This window comes from Oncorhynchus mykiss, chromosome 14 (genome assembly GCF_013265735.2).
Source record: "Oncorhynchus mykiss isolate Arlee chromosome 14, USDA_OmykA_1.1, whole genome shotgun sequence".
Taxonomy (NCBI): Eukaryota; Metazoa; Chordata; class Actinopteri; order Salmoniformes; family Salmonidae; genus Oncorhynchus; species Oncorhynchus mykiss.
This window is the reverse complement of record NC_048578.1, coordinates 16,187,312-16,203,605: the sequence shown is the minus strand read 5'-3', so window position 1 is coordinate 16,203,605 and position 16,294 is coordinate 16,187,312. Positions and strand designations below refer to the sequence as shown.

The 16,294-nt window shown below is 41.8% G+C and overlaps 2 protein-coding genes across 6 annotated transcripts in view; one reads left to right on the top strand and one right to left on the bottom strand.

Moving 5' to 3' along the window:
• Positions 1-1,013: 1,013 nt before the first annotated feature.
• On the bottom strand, positions 1,014-7,503 carry LOC110488916 (proteinase-activated receptor 4-like). Its single transcript, XM_021561379.2, has 2 exons — positions 7,365-7,503; positions 1,014-2,859 (listed from the first exon to the last, which is right to left on the bottom strand). The coding sequence occupies exons 1-2, from the start codon at positions 7,468-7,470 to the stop codon at positions 1,787-1,789; spliced, it is 1,179 nt and encodes a 392-aa protein (XP_021417054.1). The 5' UTR covers positions 7,471-7,503; the 3' UTR covers positions 1,014-1,786.
• Positions 7,504-10,973: 3,470 nt separating this feature from the next.
• The window catches only part of LOC110488913 (E3 ubiquitin-protein ligase RNF130), a 72,764-nt gene continuing 67,443 nt past the window's right edge, over positions 10,974-16,294 (top strand). Inside the window, exons 1-2 of one of the 5 annotated variants that reach the window (XM_021561375.2) lie at positions 10,976-11,218; positions 11,769-12,231. In XM_021561375.2, coding sequence (XP_021417050.1) covers positions 11,964-12,231 — 268 coding nt within the window. In that variant the 5' untranslated portion in view covers positions 10,976-11,218; positions 11,769-11,963. Of the gene's footprint in view, positions 12,232-16,294 lie in introns of all 5 variants that reach the window. The other 4 variants (XM_021561374.2, XM_021561376.2, XM_021561378.2 and 1 more) reach the window with 4 other exon arrangements.

The window sequence follows — 16,294 nt, the reverse complement described above, 5'->3', positions numbered from 1 at the left end:
TCAGTGTTCTGCCATGACCAGCAAAGAGCCCGGATCTCAATCCCATTGAGCACGTCTGGGTCCTGTTGGATCGGAGGGTGAGGGCTAGGGCCATTACAAGAAATGTCCGGGAACTTGTAGGTGCCTTGGTGGAAGAGTGGGGTAACATCTCACAGCAAGAACTGGCAAATCTGGTGCAGTCCATGAGGAGGAGATGCACTGCAGTACTTAATGCAGCTGGTGGCCACACCAGATACTGACTGTTACTTTTTATTTTGACCCCCCCATTTGTTCAGGGACACATTATTCCATTTCAGTTAGTCACATGTCTGTGGAACTTGTTCAGTTTATGTCTCAGTTGTTGAATCTTGTTATGTTCATACAAATATTTACACATGCTAAGTTTACTGAAAATTAACACAGTTGACAGTGAGAGGACGTTCCTTTTTTTGCTGAGTTTACAAACTGATATTTTGGCATACTGTTGTATTTCGTACTGTTCTTGATAGCTTTTTCATGTTCTCCATATTGTGGTTTGATATTTCAATGGAGTTTCAGAGTACCGATGAACAGAACTATTAACATGCTGATGGTGTGAGCTGGTTTTGATGTATGGCTGCTGTCTGAATGTTCCACAGCGAACGCTTGGCCTTGTTGTTCTTTGCCCTCTGTTTTCCTGTGAACTGTGTATGCCTTGGCTCCAGAGTCGACAAGGAAGCATCCCTCTGTGTTTGATTTTGAACAAAAGCATTGTCATCAGTTTAACAAAGGACACGTTTGGTTTCCACTAAAGTGATGACAGGGAGTTTGAGTGTGAAAAATATGTTTGGGGTGATACATCCTATAAAATTCTGAAGCACAAATAAAAGTCCCATCATTTAAAAAAAAAAGTCAATACAACTTTACGGAAAGGAAATTAACCTGTGGATATCTTGTAAGCATAATACCCCATACTTTCATTGCAAATGTTGGCAAACAAATACCAGTGGAAACAATACAAGTTCAAATATTCAATCAGAAACATTTACTGGGTGTTGTACATTTTTAATTACTAAATAAACGGTACACATTCTGACAAAGCCACATGATGTTTTAGTAACTAAATACTTTACCTTGAAAACGTACTCTAGGATCTATAATTCATGAAGGAAATGTCCAAAACTTGAATTGGTTCCAGACATAAGCAGTCAGTCACACCTGGTATAAACTGAATGCATTCCAGAAGCCTGCCCATTTTTACATGGGCAAGCCCGAATTTGGCCAAAAAGTCTAAATAGAAACAAATGGTGGCATCACTTACGTGATATGCTATTGGTGACCTCACAGCTACAAGCTATGCAGTCTATATTCTGCAGACAATTGCCACATAGCTGTAATACTGTACTGCTGATTCGGTACCCTGAGATATTCTTGTCAGTAAAGAATCTATAGTAGGATATTCGCCTAAACAATACAAAACATACAAATACAAACATAACTATATCACACCTGTCTAGAACCACTAGCCCTCACCCCTTACTTCTGTCATGACAAAAACTGTATCCCTACGTGATGATGATTCCGAAAGACTCAATCCTTCACCTCCCTCCATTGACTTGTTTATGGGAATGGCACGGAAATGGCAAAGGAAGACCATCCATTTGGAGTTGTCTATGACAAGTCCTCACATCTGGTATAGCTGTGTATACCGAGTCACTGAATGTATACATGAGATGTCTCACATATACCATAGGAAAACATTGCGTGCCACAACAATGGAGTGAGCCTGAGTCTGATCTAGGTGTCTATACGTCTAGGCCTCTATTGCCTATTGGCCGCATGCTGCCTCCCCCTCTGACGTCCCCGGCCTCTGACTAGACATGGACAGCAGTATGACCTTTGACTTTTGTGTCCCCTTTAAGGAGGACGAATAGGCCCCGTGGACGAGTCTCTCCGAATTGTTGCCGCGGCAACACAGCACCATTGTGACCTTGTCCCTGAAGTCGTCGGAGATGTAGTAGAAGATGAAGGGGTCGATGCAGCTATTCAATGTGCTAATGGCTAGGCTAACCATGTAGGGCACATACAGATCCTCTCCATTGTCCACCAGATAGGCGTCTGAGTAGTGCAGGAGGAGGAGGACGTTGCTGGGCAGCAGGCAGCCCACAAACACCACCAGGACCAACATGGTGACACGCATGGCGTGGGCGTAGCGCTGCCCTCCTGCCACCAGGGTGCGTATCACAGAGATGTAGCAGTAGAGGACAACCAGAAGGGGGAGCAGGAAGCTGAGAAAAAAGAGTGTGAGGAAGTAGGGTAGGAAGTATTTCTCGTGCACCTCCTCAGGCAGTGAGTCATGGCAGGTGGTGATGCGCGGCTCATCCAGTGTGTAGGACTGGCGCGAGATGAGGAGAGGCAGCATGGCAGCCAACACCACCACCCACACACATAGGCTCATGTAGAAAGAGGTGCGGCGGCTGCGGAGGGTCTTGGCACCAAACGGGTGCACCAAAGCCACGTACCGGTCCACAGCGATGAATGCCAGACACAGCACCGAGCCGTACATGTTGCCGTAGAAGAGCGCCGTGACCACGCGGCAGAATGGCTCACCGAAGGCCCAGTTGTTGCCCTGTAAGTGGTAGACGATGCGGAAAGGGAGCACCATCAGTATCATGAGGTCGGTGGCGGTGAGGTTGATGAGGAGGATGGTGGAGGGAAGCTTCTTGGTACGGAACAGAAGGACCCACAGTGCCAGGAGGTTAGCCGGGAGGCCCAGAGTGAAGGCAATTATGTAGAGGATGGGTACGTAGAGCACAGTGGTGGAAGCCTGCACCTCCTTGATCTGCTTGTCGTTCAGGGTGGTGAAATTACACTTGGACATCAGTGTAAAGGAGCGCAGCCCTGTCCAAGAAGGCACAGAAGATTTGAGGATTCATTAGACATTATACATGCTACAAGCATTATACAAGGATTCTCAGTATACTGTATTTCATGTACTGTATGTTGATTCAAGGATTTAGTGTGGGCTTACATTACAAGTTTGTCAATATATTTAATTTGATATAAACAGTTCGTACACATACTGTACTGATGTTTTATCCAGGAGAAACTTTGCAGCCAAGTCAAGCATTCAGACTCAAATGTCCTATCAACATGAATATGTGAATTGAGCTGGGCATATCTCAAATTAGGATTCAGCCCACTTTGTTAAGCTTGCAAGACTTTCACGTATTTAAATCATGTCGTGATGTCAAAGGGAGATTTGGGTGAAAATTTGAGTTACTCAAGAGGATCTCAAGCTAGGATTCAACACATTAACCTCGTTTCCATCCATAGTTTTAATGCAAGTAAAAATCATATCATATCATATAAAAACAATTCATGACAGCTGTGATGGAAACGGTCTTCTCAGGAAAACATCTGTAGCATCCTAAAGGTTTAGGCTACAAACTACAGACCCCTCTACGGTAAGATGACTCTCAGGAACACGACATGTCTGAAGGTAGCCCAGTACCAGTTTGAAAAATGAATCAAAGTATATATGGAAGTAGTTTGCCTAAAAAAGGTATTTAAAATGTGTCAAAAAAATACCGTCTGGTGACATGATGATCAGTGCTTGACTGCCATAAAAATATTCTCGCGCATAATGTATGCTAGACTACCTGACTGTATCTGCAAGCTGTTGGCTAGAGCACACATGCAAAACTAGAGTAGGTACATTTACTACGTTTTTGTTGAAATGTGAGTTGAAAATGTGATGGAAACACATTGAACTTCAGATTTTTATTCTGTACATGAAAACTTAAGCAAAAAAATGTACAATTTGTGTGCAGTATGTTTTCACACAGTGATGTTGATCTGCAACAAGTCCATTTGGTGTAGTGCTGAGCGATTAACCAAAACGAAGGTTATTTTGTTTTTTAAATACTCATTGACCAATGTAAGTTGAGTATTTGAATTCCATCTGGTTCAGTTTGTTTCTGTGAGCTCAAGGCGCACATTGCAGTTTCTCTAGTACTCTGAAACTCCATTGAAATATTAAACCACAATATGGAGAACATGAAAAAGCTATCAAGAACAGTACGAAATACAACAGTATGCCAAAATATCAGTTTGTAAACTCAGCAAAAACAGGAACGTCCTCTCACTGTCAACTGTGTTAATTTTCAGCAAATTTAACATTGTGTGAAAGCATGTGTTAAAGCAATGTGAATAAATGATGCTTAATAAGTGAAAAGCATTCATGTCAGTCACTACCATCATGGGACTTTTATTTATTGTTTTATTCTGTTACAGCATTCAACTCAAATAATCAAAACCGAAATCAAAAACCTTGATATTTTTTTTTATAATCTAACCAAAACAACCTTCAAAAAGCTCTAATTGCTCAACACTAGTTTGGCGGAAACACACCACTGGTGGGAAAATGCACATGTTTTCTTTATATTCACATGAAATCTGTGGCCAATTTCAATGGAAACCTAGTTATTAAGAAACAATGTGTCTCATCAGCTTCAAAATACGCTGGGGTCATGGGAGGGATCTAGTAAGAACATTAAAGTGGTCTGTGGTGTGTCCAAAGGTCAGCTTGACTCATCACATCCTAAAGCAGATCCTCTAGACGCTGAACAAATAACCCCTTAACTGTGTAATTGACATTTACTCTGCAGCTGAAAGCTCATAATGACGACATGTCCCCTTTGAGACCTGGATGCTTAATAAATATTAATCTATGTGAGCTGGAAAGTTGAGCGTTAATGTGCATTAACCTAATAACAGCACTAACTGTGGTAAAATGCAAATGCATATTTTGGTATCCAGATTTAGCACTGTTATAGGTCTACAGTTGAGCATGTAGTGGCCAGGGTTGAGGAGTTACATGTCATCTGATTACCCCCAAAATACTTAACTGTAATCAGTTACTATAACAATTGTTGTTGGAAGGATTGGACCAAGGTGCAGCGTGGAAGGCGTTCATCATGTTTATTTTTGTATTTTTTTACCCCTTTTTCTCCCCAATTTTTGTGGTATCCAATTGTTTAGTAGCTACTATCTTGTCTCATCGCTACAACTCCCGTACAGGCTCGGGAGAGACGAAGGTTGAAAGTCATGCGTCCTCCGATACACAACCCAACCAAGCCGCACTGCTTCTTAACACAGCGCGCATCCAGCCGCACCAATGTGTCGGAGGAAACACCGTGCACCTGGCAGCCTTGGTTAGCTCGCACTGCGCCCGGCCCGCCACAGGAGTCGCTGGTGCATGATGAGACAAGGATTTCCCTACCGGCCAAACCCTCCCTAACCCAGACGACGCTAGGCCAATTGTGCGTCGCCCCACAGACCTCCCGGTCGTGGCCGGTTACGACAGAGCCTGCCTGCGAACCCAGAGTCTCTGGTGGCGCAGCTGGCGCTGCAGTACAGCGCCCTTAACCACTGCGCCACCCGGGAGGCCCCCATCATGTTTATTAATGTGAACCAGCAACAAAACAGTAAAGACTAACTAAACTAATGTGCCGCTTTGACATGCAAAAAGACTACAATACAAAAACAAGATCCCACACACACAACAGGTGGAAAAAGGCTACCTAAACATGATCCCCAATCAGAGACAACGATAGACAGCTGCCTCTGATTGGGAACCATACTAGGCCAACCTAGAAATGAAAAACTAGAATGCCCACCCACCCTAGTCACACTCTGACCTAACCAAATAGAGAAATAAAAGGATCTCTAAGGTCAGGGCGTGACAGTTACATTACCAGATAAAATATTATAATCAGATTACAGATACTTTAGAAAAACTTAACTTCTTGGATTACTTTTAAAATCAGAAATTATGTTTGCGAGAGAAGAAAAAAAACATTATGACACCTTGCCGTTTTCTCAATGACATTCAATTCAGCATTGAAAAAGTTTAAGTTTGGTCCACCTGAGCGAGTCACAGACCACTATGATGACACACCATATGCGTTTGATGGATCTTTCTTGTCTTCTTCTTCTTAATGCCTCTAAAGGGAAAAGGAATCCAAAAGTAACTGAACGTTATCAGATTACGTTACGGAGTTTGTGTCATTTCAAAGTTCCGTTACTTAGTTACCTGTCCAAAATGTTTACCAATAACTGTGTCAATCCACGAAATGAGTGCCTTTTGCATCCCTTTTGATATTTTAAGTAGAAATTGTCCAACAAGATTGGATTTTAACACAGAGAAATCAATCCGATTTTTTGTATTAATAAAGACTTACTAATGTGAGAAAAACTCATCATTTTGTCATGCCCCTCCATGCACCCTTTGTGACTTCTAGAAAGATTTTAACCCACTTAACCCCAAAATGTCTCCAAGTTTCACCATCATTGTAAAGCCCTAGTTATTTTTGTTGCTTTGACAGTCATTTCTGAAGATGATTATTTACTTCATGTGATTAGTGATTCATTTACATCTGTCCCTCATTTTAAGGTCAACACTTTCTCGTGAACTAGACTGTTGTTTTAATATGGTGGATCTATTCCTTTTTAAATATTTATTTCAAAATAAACATTTTACATCTAAAAGTCAAATCATAGTGTAAAAGCAGGTGAGTTGGTTCTACTCTTTTTGGCCATTTTCTGGTGTTTAGTGGTGGAATACTGTGTGGGTCGAGCATAGCACGTCAACTGTGTTACCCACTAGATAGTCAGGCTAGACTTGTTTGAACATTTATTCGAAAAAAATTGTGAAGCTTGGATTCAATTGCCACTCTGTTGCACACAACAAGCTTACATTCCCCCTGTAACAAGGGTATTTATGGCTGATTTAAGATTAAATAGTCAACCCTGTTACGGTCAACCCTGTTACTTTTTTTGGGCACTTAATAGGCACTTACTATAATACTTTTATTATACGTTTTATTTCACCTTTTGAGATGGGAAAACATGTTTTTTTGTATCAAGTTGAACATGTGCTCTTCATGACCAAATGTAATATTAGGTCAAATCAATTGTGTATTTTTAAATTTTTTTTACCAAGTTCCAACTGTAACAGAATACATTTCAAAATGTAACCTGTAACCCTGGTAGTGGCTCAGTGTTGTGGACACATTTTTTCAAATCAGCCAAAAAAATTCATGCTTGCTGCTGTTAAGCCATAACAGCTAGGCGGCAGGCTATAGTGAAAGTTCCCAGAGAGCTCAGGCCCGTTTCAGCGAACGCATTCCTACTCTGTAGATAAGAGGTATGTTCAGCTTGCATGCTGGTATCTTCAACATAACAAAAAAAAAACAAGATGAGTAAGATTGAACATGAACACCTACACACAAAAAAATCACACACATTTTGAATGTTTTATGATAAAGCCTCGGTTAATGGTTTGCCTGATGGAAAAAAAGACCTAAAGGAGTTTCGAATGAAGAAGAGATGCATCAACTTACGGACGCCAGTGCATTCCTCCGTGGTGGAAGAGGGGGAACAGCCATGTAGAAGAGAGGAGAGAAAGAACAGCAAAAGAAGAGTCCCAGCTGGGGCAGAGAGAGCCATGGTTCAGTAGAGGATCTGTAAGTTGTGGCAAGGAGGTACTTCCGCAAGCAGAGACCTGCCTCACACGTTCCTCTCCCTTCCTTTATCTTCTCTGTGTTACACAGCCTCTCCTCCTATTACCACCTGCTCAGTAATATATTTTAGCCTCGGACTGGAGTTTTGTGAGTACTCTTATCCAAATCCACTTGATGAAAGGAGATGCAGTCTGGAATTTGAATCTGAAGTGGCGGTGTAGAGCTGGTTCTTTTCTTACCAAGTCCACTTGTATTGCAGTGACTGTCTCTACAGTGGCAGTCACACACAAACACATTCAAAAACACACAAACACATACTTCATAGGTAAGTGTCATTGTATTCAAGAGCTCCATGCAATGACGTTCATTGAAATATCCTGTCCTAAGCAACGTCGACACACTCCCCATCCTCTCCCTTTTAGCAATCTTTTTCTAATCCATACTGGACTCAGTAGTGCATCTTCAGACACCATTTACAACACAACCCACAAAAAGCCCCTCAGGTGTTGATGCCAGGAGAAAGACATTCCTGTCGTTCTTCGGAATAAGCTTACAGTGTGTCAATAATCATGCACTGGGCATAGAGGATGTGCTTTCCACCCAAAGACAGAATGGAGAAATATCCAACTATTGCTTTTATGTGAGACCTGGATTATTGTTTACATAGCTTAGTTTATTGCTCCTCCTTAGGATTGTGGCACCAACTGAACATATTTGTGCAGTTAGTCCTTAATCTGCACACATACCGAACCATTCCAAACCATACCATAGCAAACCATAACAAACCATACCATACCTAACCATACGACAGTTGTGTGGTTGGACTTTGATCATAGCTCACACACGGTCAATTCCATGGTAACAGAATGACGCTGAGACACTTTAAAAGTACCAAACAAAAACTACTGATTGACCAATACAACGTTACAAAGGCACAAATATCATACCCCCAAGACATGCTTACCTCACCATTACAATGGCAGGGAATGTTAGCATGTCTTGGGGTTATGATATTTGACTCTCTGTAGCGTTCTCACTCATCGTTATTCGTGATTCATTCATGGTTATCAGTAATAATGGTTGCATAATGTAGAAGTGTTTCAAAACATATTCTATTCTTATTTACAATAAAAGTGACACCAAAATGACACAATACATTATTTACCATTTATTTACATTGGGCACAAAATAATCTGAAACACAACCAAAATGAACTGCAAATGCATCCAAAAAGTTTGTAGAGTCACAAGCTTGATTTAATCACTGCAGACTAGGAATATGGGACCAAATACTAAACTTACTTTATTTTTAAGAATCTGTAGTGGTGTCAGTAAATTTGGACCCTACCTTTTGAAAAAAAAAGTGTGTATTTGTTAAACAAAATATATTTCATGTTGGTCTGTATTAGTATAACCTAATATAATTTCCCCTGTTTTTAGCATACAATGTAGCTCACTATTTGAAAAATTTACTTTATACAGACATTAGTGGTAATATTTAACAAGGGTGTTAATCATTTTGGACCCCAGTGTATATCTCTTATTTTCTCACCAAATATAGACCCTTATCTTTCATTTGACACAAATGTGTTGTGCTTCTATGAACTTCACGTTAATGTTAATGGGGCTTTTTACATAGAACTGCCCACATGCAAACTGGACAGAACTACATTGTAGTTCATTTGACCTAGTTCATTGTTTTAATAGTCTACAGACGAGAATGGAGAATGGATTTGATTTTTTTAACAAAAGTATTCATTTCTTAGAAGTCACTTTTGCCTAATAGAGTATCGTTGGTCCGTATTTAATTTAAATAAACAGGAAATTACAAGACACAAAATGTTGTGGAGTTCTGTTTGGCATTTTCCAGACTGTTCCCTATTACCTACTTCAACCACCAGAGGTCAGTCTTGACAAACAAAAGTATAAAGCGCAACTGTTTTCTTGAGCTGAGAAAATATGTGGGTGGAATTTGGAAAATACTCCGTTGCCTGTAGGCCCTGCACGCAGTCTCTGATTCATCAGAACGTCAGCAACAGTGGTATGTATTAATATAGGACATCTCAAACCTAATTCCACTACTGATAAGAGGGCAGAGGAAGCGAAAGAATACCTACATAAAAACAAATGACAGGCACAATCAATGTTTCTTAGGCAAAAACAGATATTTTATATCAGAGACAGCTCTGACACCTTTATTTACTTCAATTAAAGTAGACAGCATGTCGCCCCCTTAGTTTTTCTGTCATATCAGGAGTGACATCTCGAAGATGCTGTAGTTAAACAGCCCATCGTTCCTAATGTACTGTAACTTCAAACGCCCACCAAAGCTTCGGTGATTTAGTTCACAGCCATCCAGCCATCCATAACAGTATCCAGGTTTGATGTACTGTAACAGCAACCCAGACGTCTCTCTAATGTCTGTACTGCACCTCTTTGATCTTTACTGCACGACTCCATTGAGAATCAGATCTTATATCATTCAGTCATTTTCCACCTAAGCAGGTCTCTCCAGTGCCGCAAGGATTTAGTGACAGGAGGAAGCCCGAGCGACATGTATCAATTAGCTTGTCACTGAGCCCCGGGTGGCCGCGGGCTCTCTTCTTGCCAAAGGTAAGCCGATCCCTCAATGTAGCCACCTGCCTGGTCTAAGGGGAGACAATTTACTCGCTCCTCTCCTGTTGCCAGACTCCCCCTCTCCTCCTCTACCACACTCTCCCTCTCTCCTGTCCTCCTCCGCCACGCTCTCCCTCTCCTCCCCATCAGTCCCCCTCTCCTATCCTCCTCTGCCAGAATCCCTCTCTCCCTCATTCTCCCACGTCCTTCCTCCTAGTCATGATTTTAATAATGGCTGAAAGTCTGTACACTGGCCATGGACTGGAGAGACTCTCAAACTCCCCCGCTTCATCCTGAGTCTACTGTTGGCTGTTCGTTTTAAATCGACTGGCTTTTGTCCAGAGCACAGCACAGGTGGGAAAATACAAGAGCCTGTCAACAATGGATAGAGCGGGACCAGAGGATATAGTGGCAAATGGACTAAGTAGTGGAACACCAAGGGAAGCCATTTTGTGTTCAGATTGGAACAGTGTAACACACACACACTGTGTGTGAAGGGGATCCATAATCTTTGAGCAGGTGCTCCTTGTCTGGATGATTGTCATGTCTTTTGTTCCCTTTTCCCCGAAATTGGCCTTGGTGAAAACACTGTCATACAATCTCAAAATTCACAAGATTAGGCTACATAAATAGATCTTTATAGCTTAGTTTGGTTTTGATAGCATAAACCTGTCACTGATGGATAGTGACATATTGGTTCCTCTAATCAATAAGACTATAGCCTACCAGTTTAGAACATGTCTTGAAAACGTTTAACCTAATTGACTGCCTACAATTGGATATGAGGGGCACTGTGACCAAACCACGCTTTATCAGTAGGCTATAATTGATTAAATAACGGTACCATTAATGTTGACAGGTGAGGTGATTGTAAGGCTATCTACAGGTGGCCGTCTTTTCAGATATTGAGAACGTTGGCGTGATGGTAGGCCTACAAGCGCAGCTGTCGTCCTCTTCTAAGTCGCGCTGCGCTTGCGCTGTGTGGATCCAGAAGGAAAAGACCAGAGAGTGAATCGCATTATCGTTGTTTTGATGGCAAGGGCCACTGAACGTTCATAATAATAAAGCAAGTGAAGAGGTTTTGTATCAATATCGTTTTGGTTCGAGGAAATGGAGAAGGTAGGTACCGCGTCATAGATTTCGAAACTGTGAATCAATGCGAAAAAAATCGAACATTAGTGGCTACGAGCAAAGGTAGCTGGCAATCATCGGCACGCTTTTGTGAACACATCAGTAATGACAGCTGTTCACTTGTGGCAATAATACACAGCTGTAACGTTAGCATATTTTAGAAATACATTGCCACTCAGACAGCGTGCCGGCTATTAAAAATCTCGATACGGTCTATTGGGTTTTCATAACCTTCTAATTTTAATGCATAGGCTATGTATTTGTTATCGGGATAGCCTGCTAAGTACTCGAACGATATACATGCGCATTATAGTTGACATTAATTTAGAGCCTATGATATTCAAATAAAGGGCTCTCCTTAGGTTTTCATGCGATTAAAGGTTAAATGGATTGTCTTGTAATATTAAGCAAATAAGAAAAGTAGAACATAAGGAAATTGACATCTGCCCAAAGCCATTTAATGTCATTATTTCAGCTCGTCTCCCTACAGATCTAATGTGCGCTTTTATGATTATGTATTGCTTCGTTCCAAATGAAGTGTAGGCTACACATGTATTGGAATAAGACAACTGTGTGAAGAGCACAGCATGTTTTTATGACGGGACGCCACACGGAAGACGCCGAGCATCTGTCTTTTTTATTTTTTTTGTGTGGGGGGAATCGTTTGTCGTGGTTCGATTCCCTGAATAACAGCTTGGATGTAAAGGGGACATTACAGTAAGACATTCCGAAGATGCCCAAGAGGTGGACCACAGCAACGCCATGCAGCTATCTCCCGGTCGTCTTGTTGGTGCTCGTTCTGCCCAGATGTATACTGTCGATCCGTGCCGACAAAACCATCAGCAAGGAAGACCATGTTAGTGCTACGGTCAATGCCACCGTACTTGACTCAAAAGGCAATCCTAAACAAATTCTAACCAAGGACGATGGCATGTACGGACAGAATTCACCGAAAGTGGACGCGAAAGGAATCGTGATTGCACCAGCACCGAATCATGGAGGTAGGTTGTCACAAGTGTGCCACACTTGCTGCTTATACACATGCAGACAATTCAAATATATTTTTTTAACTAATTGGTCTTTTGACCAATCAGCTCTGTGATAAGAATTCGGCCGACTGTAAACCCATCCATTGTAGCCTATATTTTACCGGCAGTGATGCATCATGCATGCATGTTAAAATGTATGGTATTAATGCATGCATTACTTTTTGTACTCTGTTAGTGTATTTGAGTGATATTGTGGAATTGCCTTGTACTCAAGGTGTCAATAATACTACCCACATACGCACACACTTTGCTTCTAAGTGAAACCTCTGTGTAATCATCAACATCAGTGTGTGAATGAGAGAGAAATAATTTTCATACAGAGACCCTTTTTGTTATATTTTCTAAAAGCCTTTTATAACCTCTAACATCTTATGACACTCATTTAAAAGAATATGGGTCAAGGTTAGAGTTTGTCAAGCAATTTTATCTATAAAAACATTGAACTATTTGACTCTGCTAGTGACACACACAGTAAACCAGACAAATGCAGTGCCTCACCAAATGACACACGGTGACAAACTACTGTGACGTTAAAGACCCTTTTGAAGGGCCTTCTACCAAACTGCTGCTGGATTAATAAATGCCCAATTGTTTAGGCAATATTTTCCTGTTATTTCACAATGCAATATTATCACACTCTTTCTTCAGTAGTCGCATTTCCCCTCCCGCCCCGGTTATGGGGCCAAGGGTTGGAAATAGACAATGTTTCTGCGAAGCTAAACTAATTCCTCAGAATATTAAAATAAATCTCTGACATGGACTACTTCCTGGAGATTTTCATTCACATTCTATTTTGTTCTGAACTGAGCACTACCGCCTTTTCAAGATGTGCAAACAGTGGTAACTTCTCTGTTCAAATTTGAACCTGTAAGCTCACATGGGCTTTTTGGCTCTCCTTGCTGTGCAAACTCATATTTGCCCCATTTCCCTAAGCTGCTTGTTTGAGTGCCTTCGGGTTAATCTGGTTGTGGTAAACAGACTGGATACAGCTGTCCTGTGTCTCCCTCCTCAGCTTTCGGTAAACACTAAACAGCAGCATCCCCTAAATAACTAAATGTGTGTGTGTGTGTGACTGCATTACTGAGCATAATTTCACCCTATAGCTATGAACATTGTGCATTCTCTTTTGGTCCACTTCTCCACCAATCTCCAACAACCATTAACCAGGTCTCTAAGCTACTGTAGTAGAACATTACATAGTGGGTAACTTAAACGTTTTAGCTGAATCATCCTGGTCCTTAGACTGTGTTGCATGTGTATTGCAGCGAAAGGCCAATGGGGATGTACTATGTCAATAATGCCACCGATTGGGGGGGGGGGGGGGGGGGGGGGGAGACATATTATCTTTCTGCCGTCGTAGGTGTGAACCTACGATCTTCACTGATCCTCTACGTCTGTGAAAGGAAGAAAGAGAGGAAGCAAGTAAACATAATTAAAAATGTTTCTACCTTTTTGTTCCTGGCATAAGGACTTTGTTCTGAACAGTTCTTTGTCTTGCTTGTTCACGAAGAACAAAAGGATGCCCTTTGAAAGGCTTTACTCGTCCCTTTGGAGGATGATATGGAACACGATAGGTGTGTAGTTGCTATGGAAACTGAAGTGGCCAGAAAATGCAGCACTACGGTTGCCATCCCTGTTGTGGGTAGAAGGCACCTTTTGATTTGTCCTAAGTGTATCATCAAACTTCAGTATGGGCAGCCTAAAGTAGTTACAATTCTCCCGTTCTTGTAAAGTCCACACGTTTTATCAAGAACTTAATTGGTTGAAATCTGATTTAATGTCATTTAGCCTTGTGTCCTTGACTCTACCTTGTTTTTGGTGTCGCTCGGGTTGACGACTAATCACCTAGTTTCCTTTGTCTGCTGCTGGTGCCGTAGTGGCAGTTCGGCCTTGGGGGAGTGGTGTGACCTGTGCTACAACCCTGCCGGTGATAGTCTAACCGCCAACCCCAAACTCGGTCAGGCAAAGTGGAACACCAACAGTATGTTAACAACCATATGACCAAAGGAAGGACTAATGATCACCAAAGTAACAAATGGACTTGAGTTTGTATGACTTGGGCCATAGTTACTTGGTAGATCCCTGTTGTGTATCACACCAACGGGGAAGTTCTATTAGTCATGATAAGGTTCTTCTGTTGAAGGTGTTACTGGACTGAAATAATTGGTTTCCCCGCTGGCCGCACTCTGCGAGTGCTGTACAGGAGTCCATTATTCTGCTTGCTCCATTGCGTCTGTACATAGGCAAGCAGGCACACTACCCTGTTTCTGGTCTTTCTTCAATTCAATAGGTCTGACAGAAATCAATCTCTTAGCACCACACGTGTACCTGACTCGATGGAATTATCATCAGCATTCCATTTGATTTCAAGGATGTCGCATGGCTGTTGACTGAAAAAAAAAAAAAAAAAAACTTGCTTTGGCATTCACCTGCATTCCATTTGACACTTGTGTTCGTATAGCTGAGGAAATGAGAAACAAAATTACTTAGCATAAGGTAGAAGTTTCCCGTGTAACATTTTATTCTAATGTAGCCTGTTCCTCAGTATGAGACTACAGCATCAAGCCTCTTTGATCACCCACCTTCACTTCTATCTATCCAACAATCCATCCACCTGTTTTGCAGAGTCACTAGTGCTAGGTGTATTGCAGGCCCTTGGCTTCCAAATACTGTGCTCAAATTTTTCCGACTGCTATTATAAGAAATGTAACACGTTCTCCACCAGGACCCAATATTGTAAGGACTTCATAATAATGGCAAATATACTGCTGCAGTGGCTGTCAGCTGTCGCTTCTCTGTAGGACATGAATAGAAATGGTAACAAAATCCTGGCATCATCAAACTCTGACTGGATTCTTGGCAGAATCAGAGCACCTATAATGTACAACTACTCTTTTCACATTGACCTTTCTTTGTCTGTAGCCTTTGAACCTTGACCCTTAGTTGTGCCTAGGACATTTTAATTCGCACTATGCTCTGCTGATATTTTGAACCTTGAACTCGGTCTTTGGTCTGTTAGTGTCAAATTACTCAAGGTGAGGTGTCAAACCAATCGTATCCGTTTAATTCAGGTCTCTCTTTATATTAGGAAAGTTTTTAATATCTTGTAACATTCTCACATAACCTTTTTTATATCCCCTTAATTAAAAATAGTTTATTATACCGAGTGTGAGTACCGGTAGTACTTCAGGAGATAAGTAAAAACATGATTTACAGCCTCCTCCAGATTCAGGGCCTCTTGGAACATAAACCAGTTGATTTAGCACTTCCTGCCTTTCCATCTATGGCTCTCTGTCTCTCTGGCTGCGGAACCGTATGACTGAGGCGGAAGACATATGGTGGGGAGATCAAACGATCAGAACCAAAGCTGTTCTGAGCCCTTCAGCGAACCATAAAGATGAGCAGTCCCTCGGATGAATCCTTGCCTTGCTTCTTCTCTCCTATGCTCCATTTACTTTGACTAGTCTCAGGTGTGACTAACCACAGGTGTGACTCAGCAGCCAATGAGAAATCATTCCAGAAACTAGCCAACCTATCAAGACATTCAGCATCCCACTAACACCCAATCAGAATTAAGACAGAGCAGCCTTGACAGATGGATAGAGGCCTGTCGTAAAAAATACTTGGCCAACAAGACCATGTTTCAATGGAAACCCTATTATTCCATTGCATAGTTGCCGAGCCCAGGGATTTGAGGTGCTTGAGTGGGCACACATGGTGGTAAATGACCCTGGCAATGCGTGGCTCTGTAGGGATGTTGGCTAATTAGCCTCATCCCAGGCCACGGACGACCAACTCTCCCTAGCTACTGGGAAGAAGGAAGGACAACTGTCGGCTTGCCCAGTTATTTGTACTGTCCTTACAGGCTGCCACACTTGAAATTGTGCACAGCAACTGATGGCCAAGGCCGGCCTACTCATTAGGCAGGATTAGGAGTCAGATTGAAGAGGGTGACCTTTTCTGAGCTAAACTGACCAAGACACGCCTCCAACAACACACAAAACCTCACATAATT

Excerpts from the sequence above, each read along its gene's own strand:
- LOC110488916 (XM_021561379.2), bottom strand. The coding sequence starts at position 7,470 with ATGGCTCTCTCTGCCCCAGCTGGGACTCTTCTTTTGCTGTTCTTTCTC. Across the intron at positions 2,860-7,364 it reads GGAGGAATGCACTGGCGTCC|GGCTGCGCTCCTTTACACTG; the intron begins GTAAGTTGATGC and ends CTTCTTGGACAG.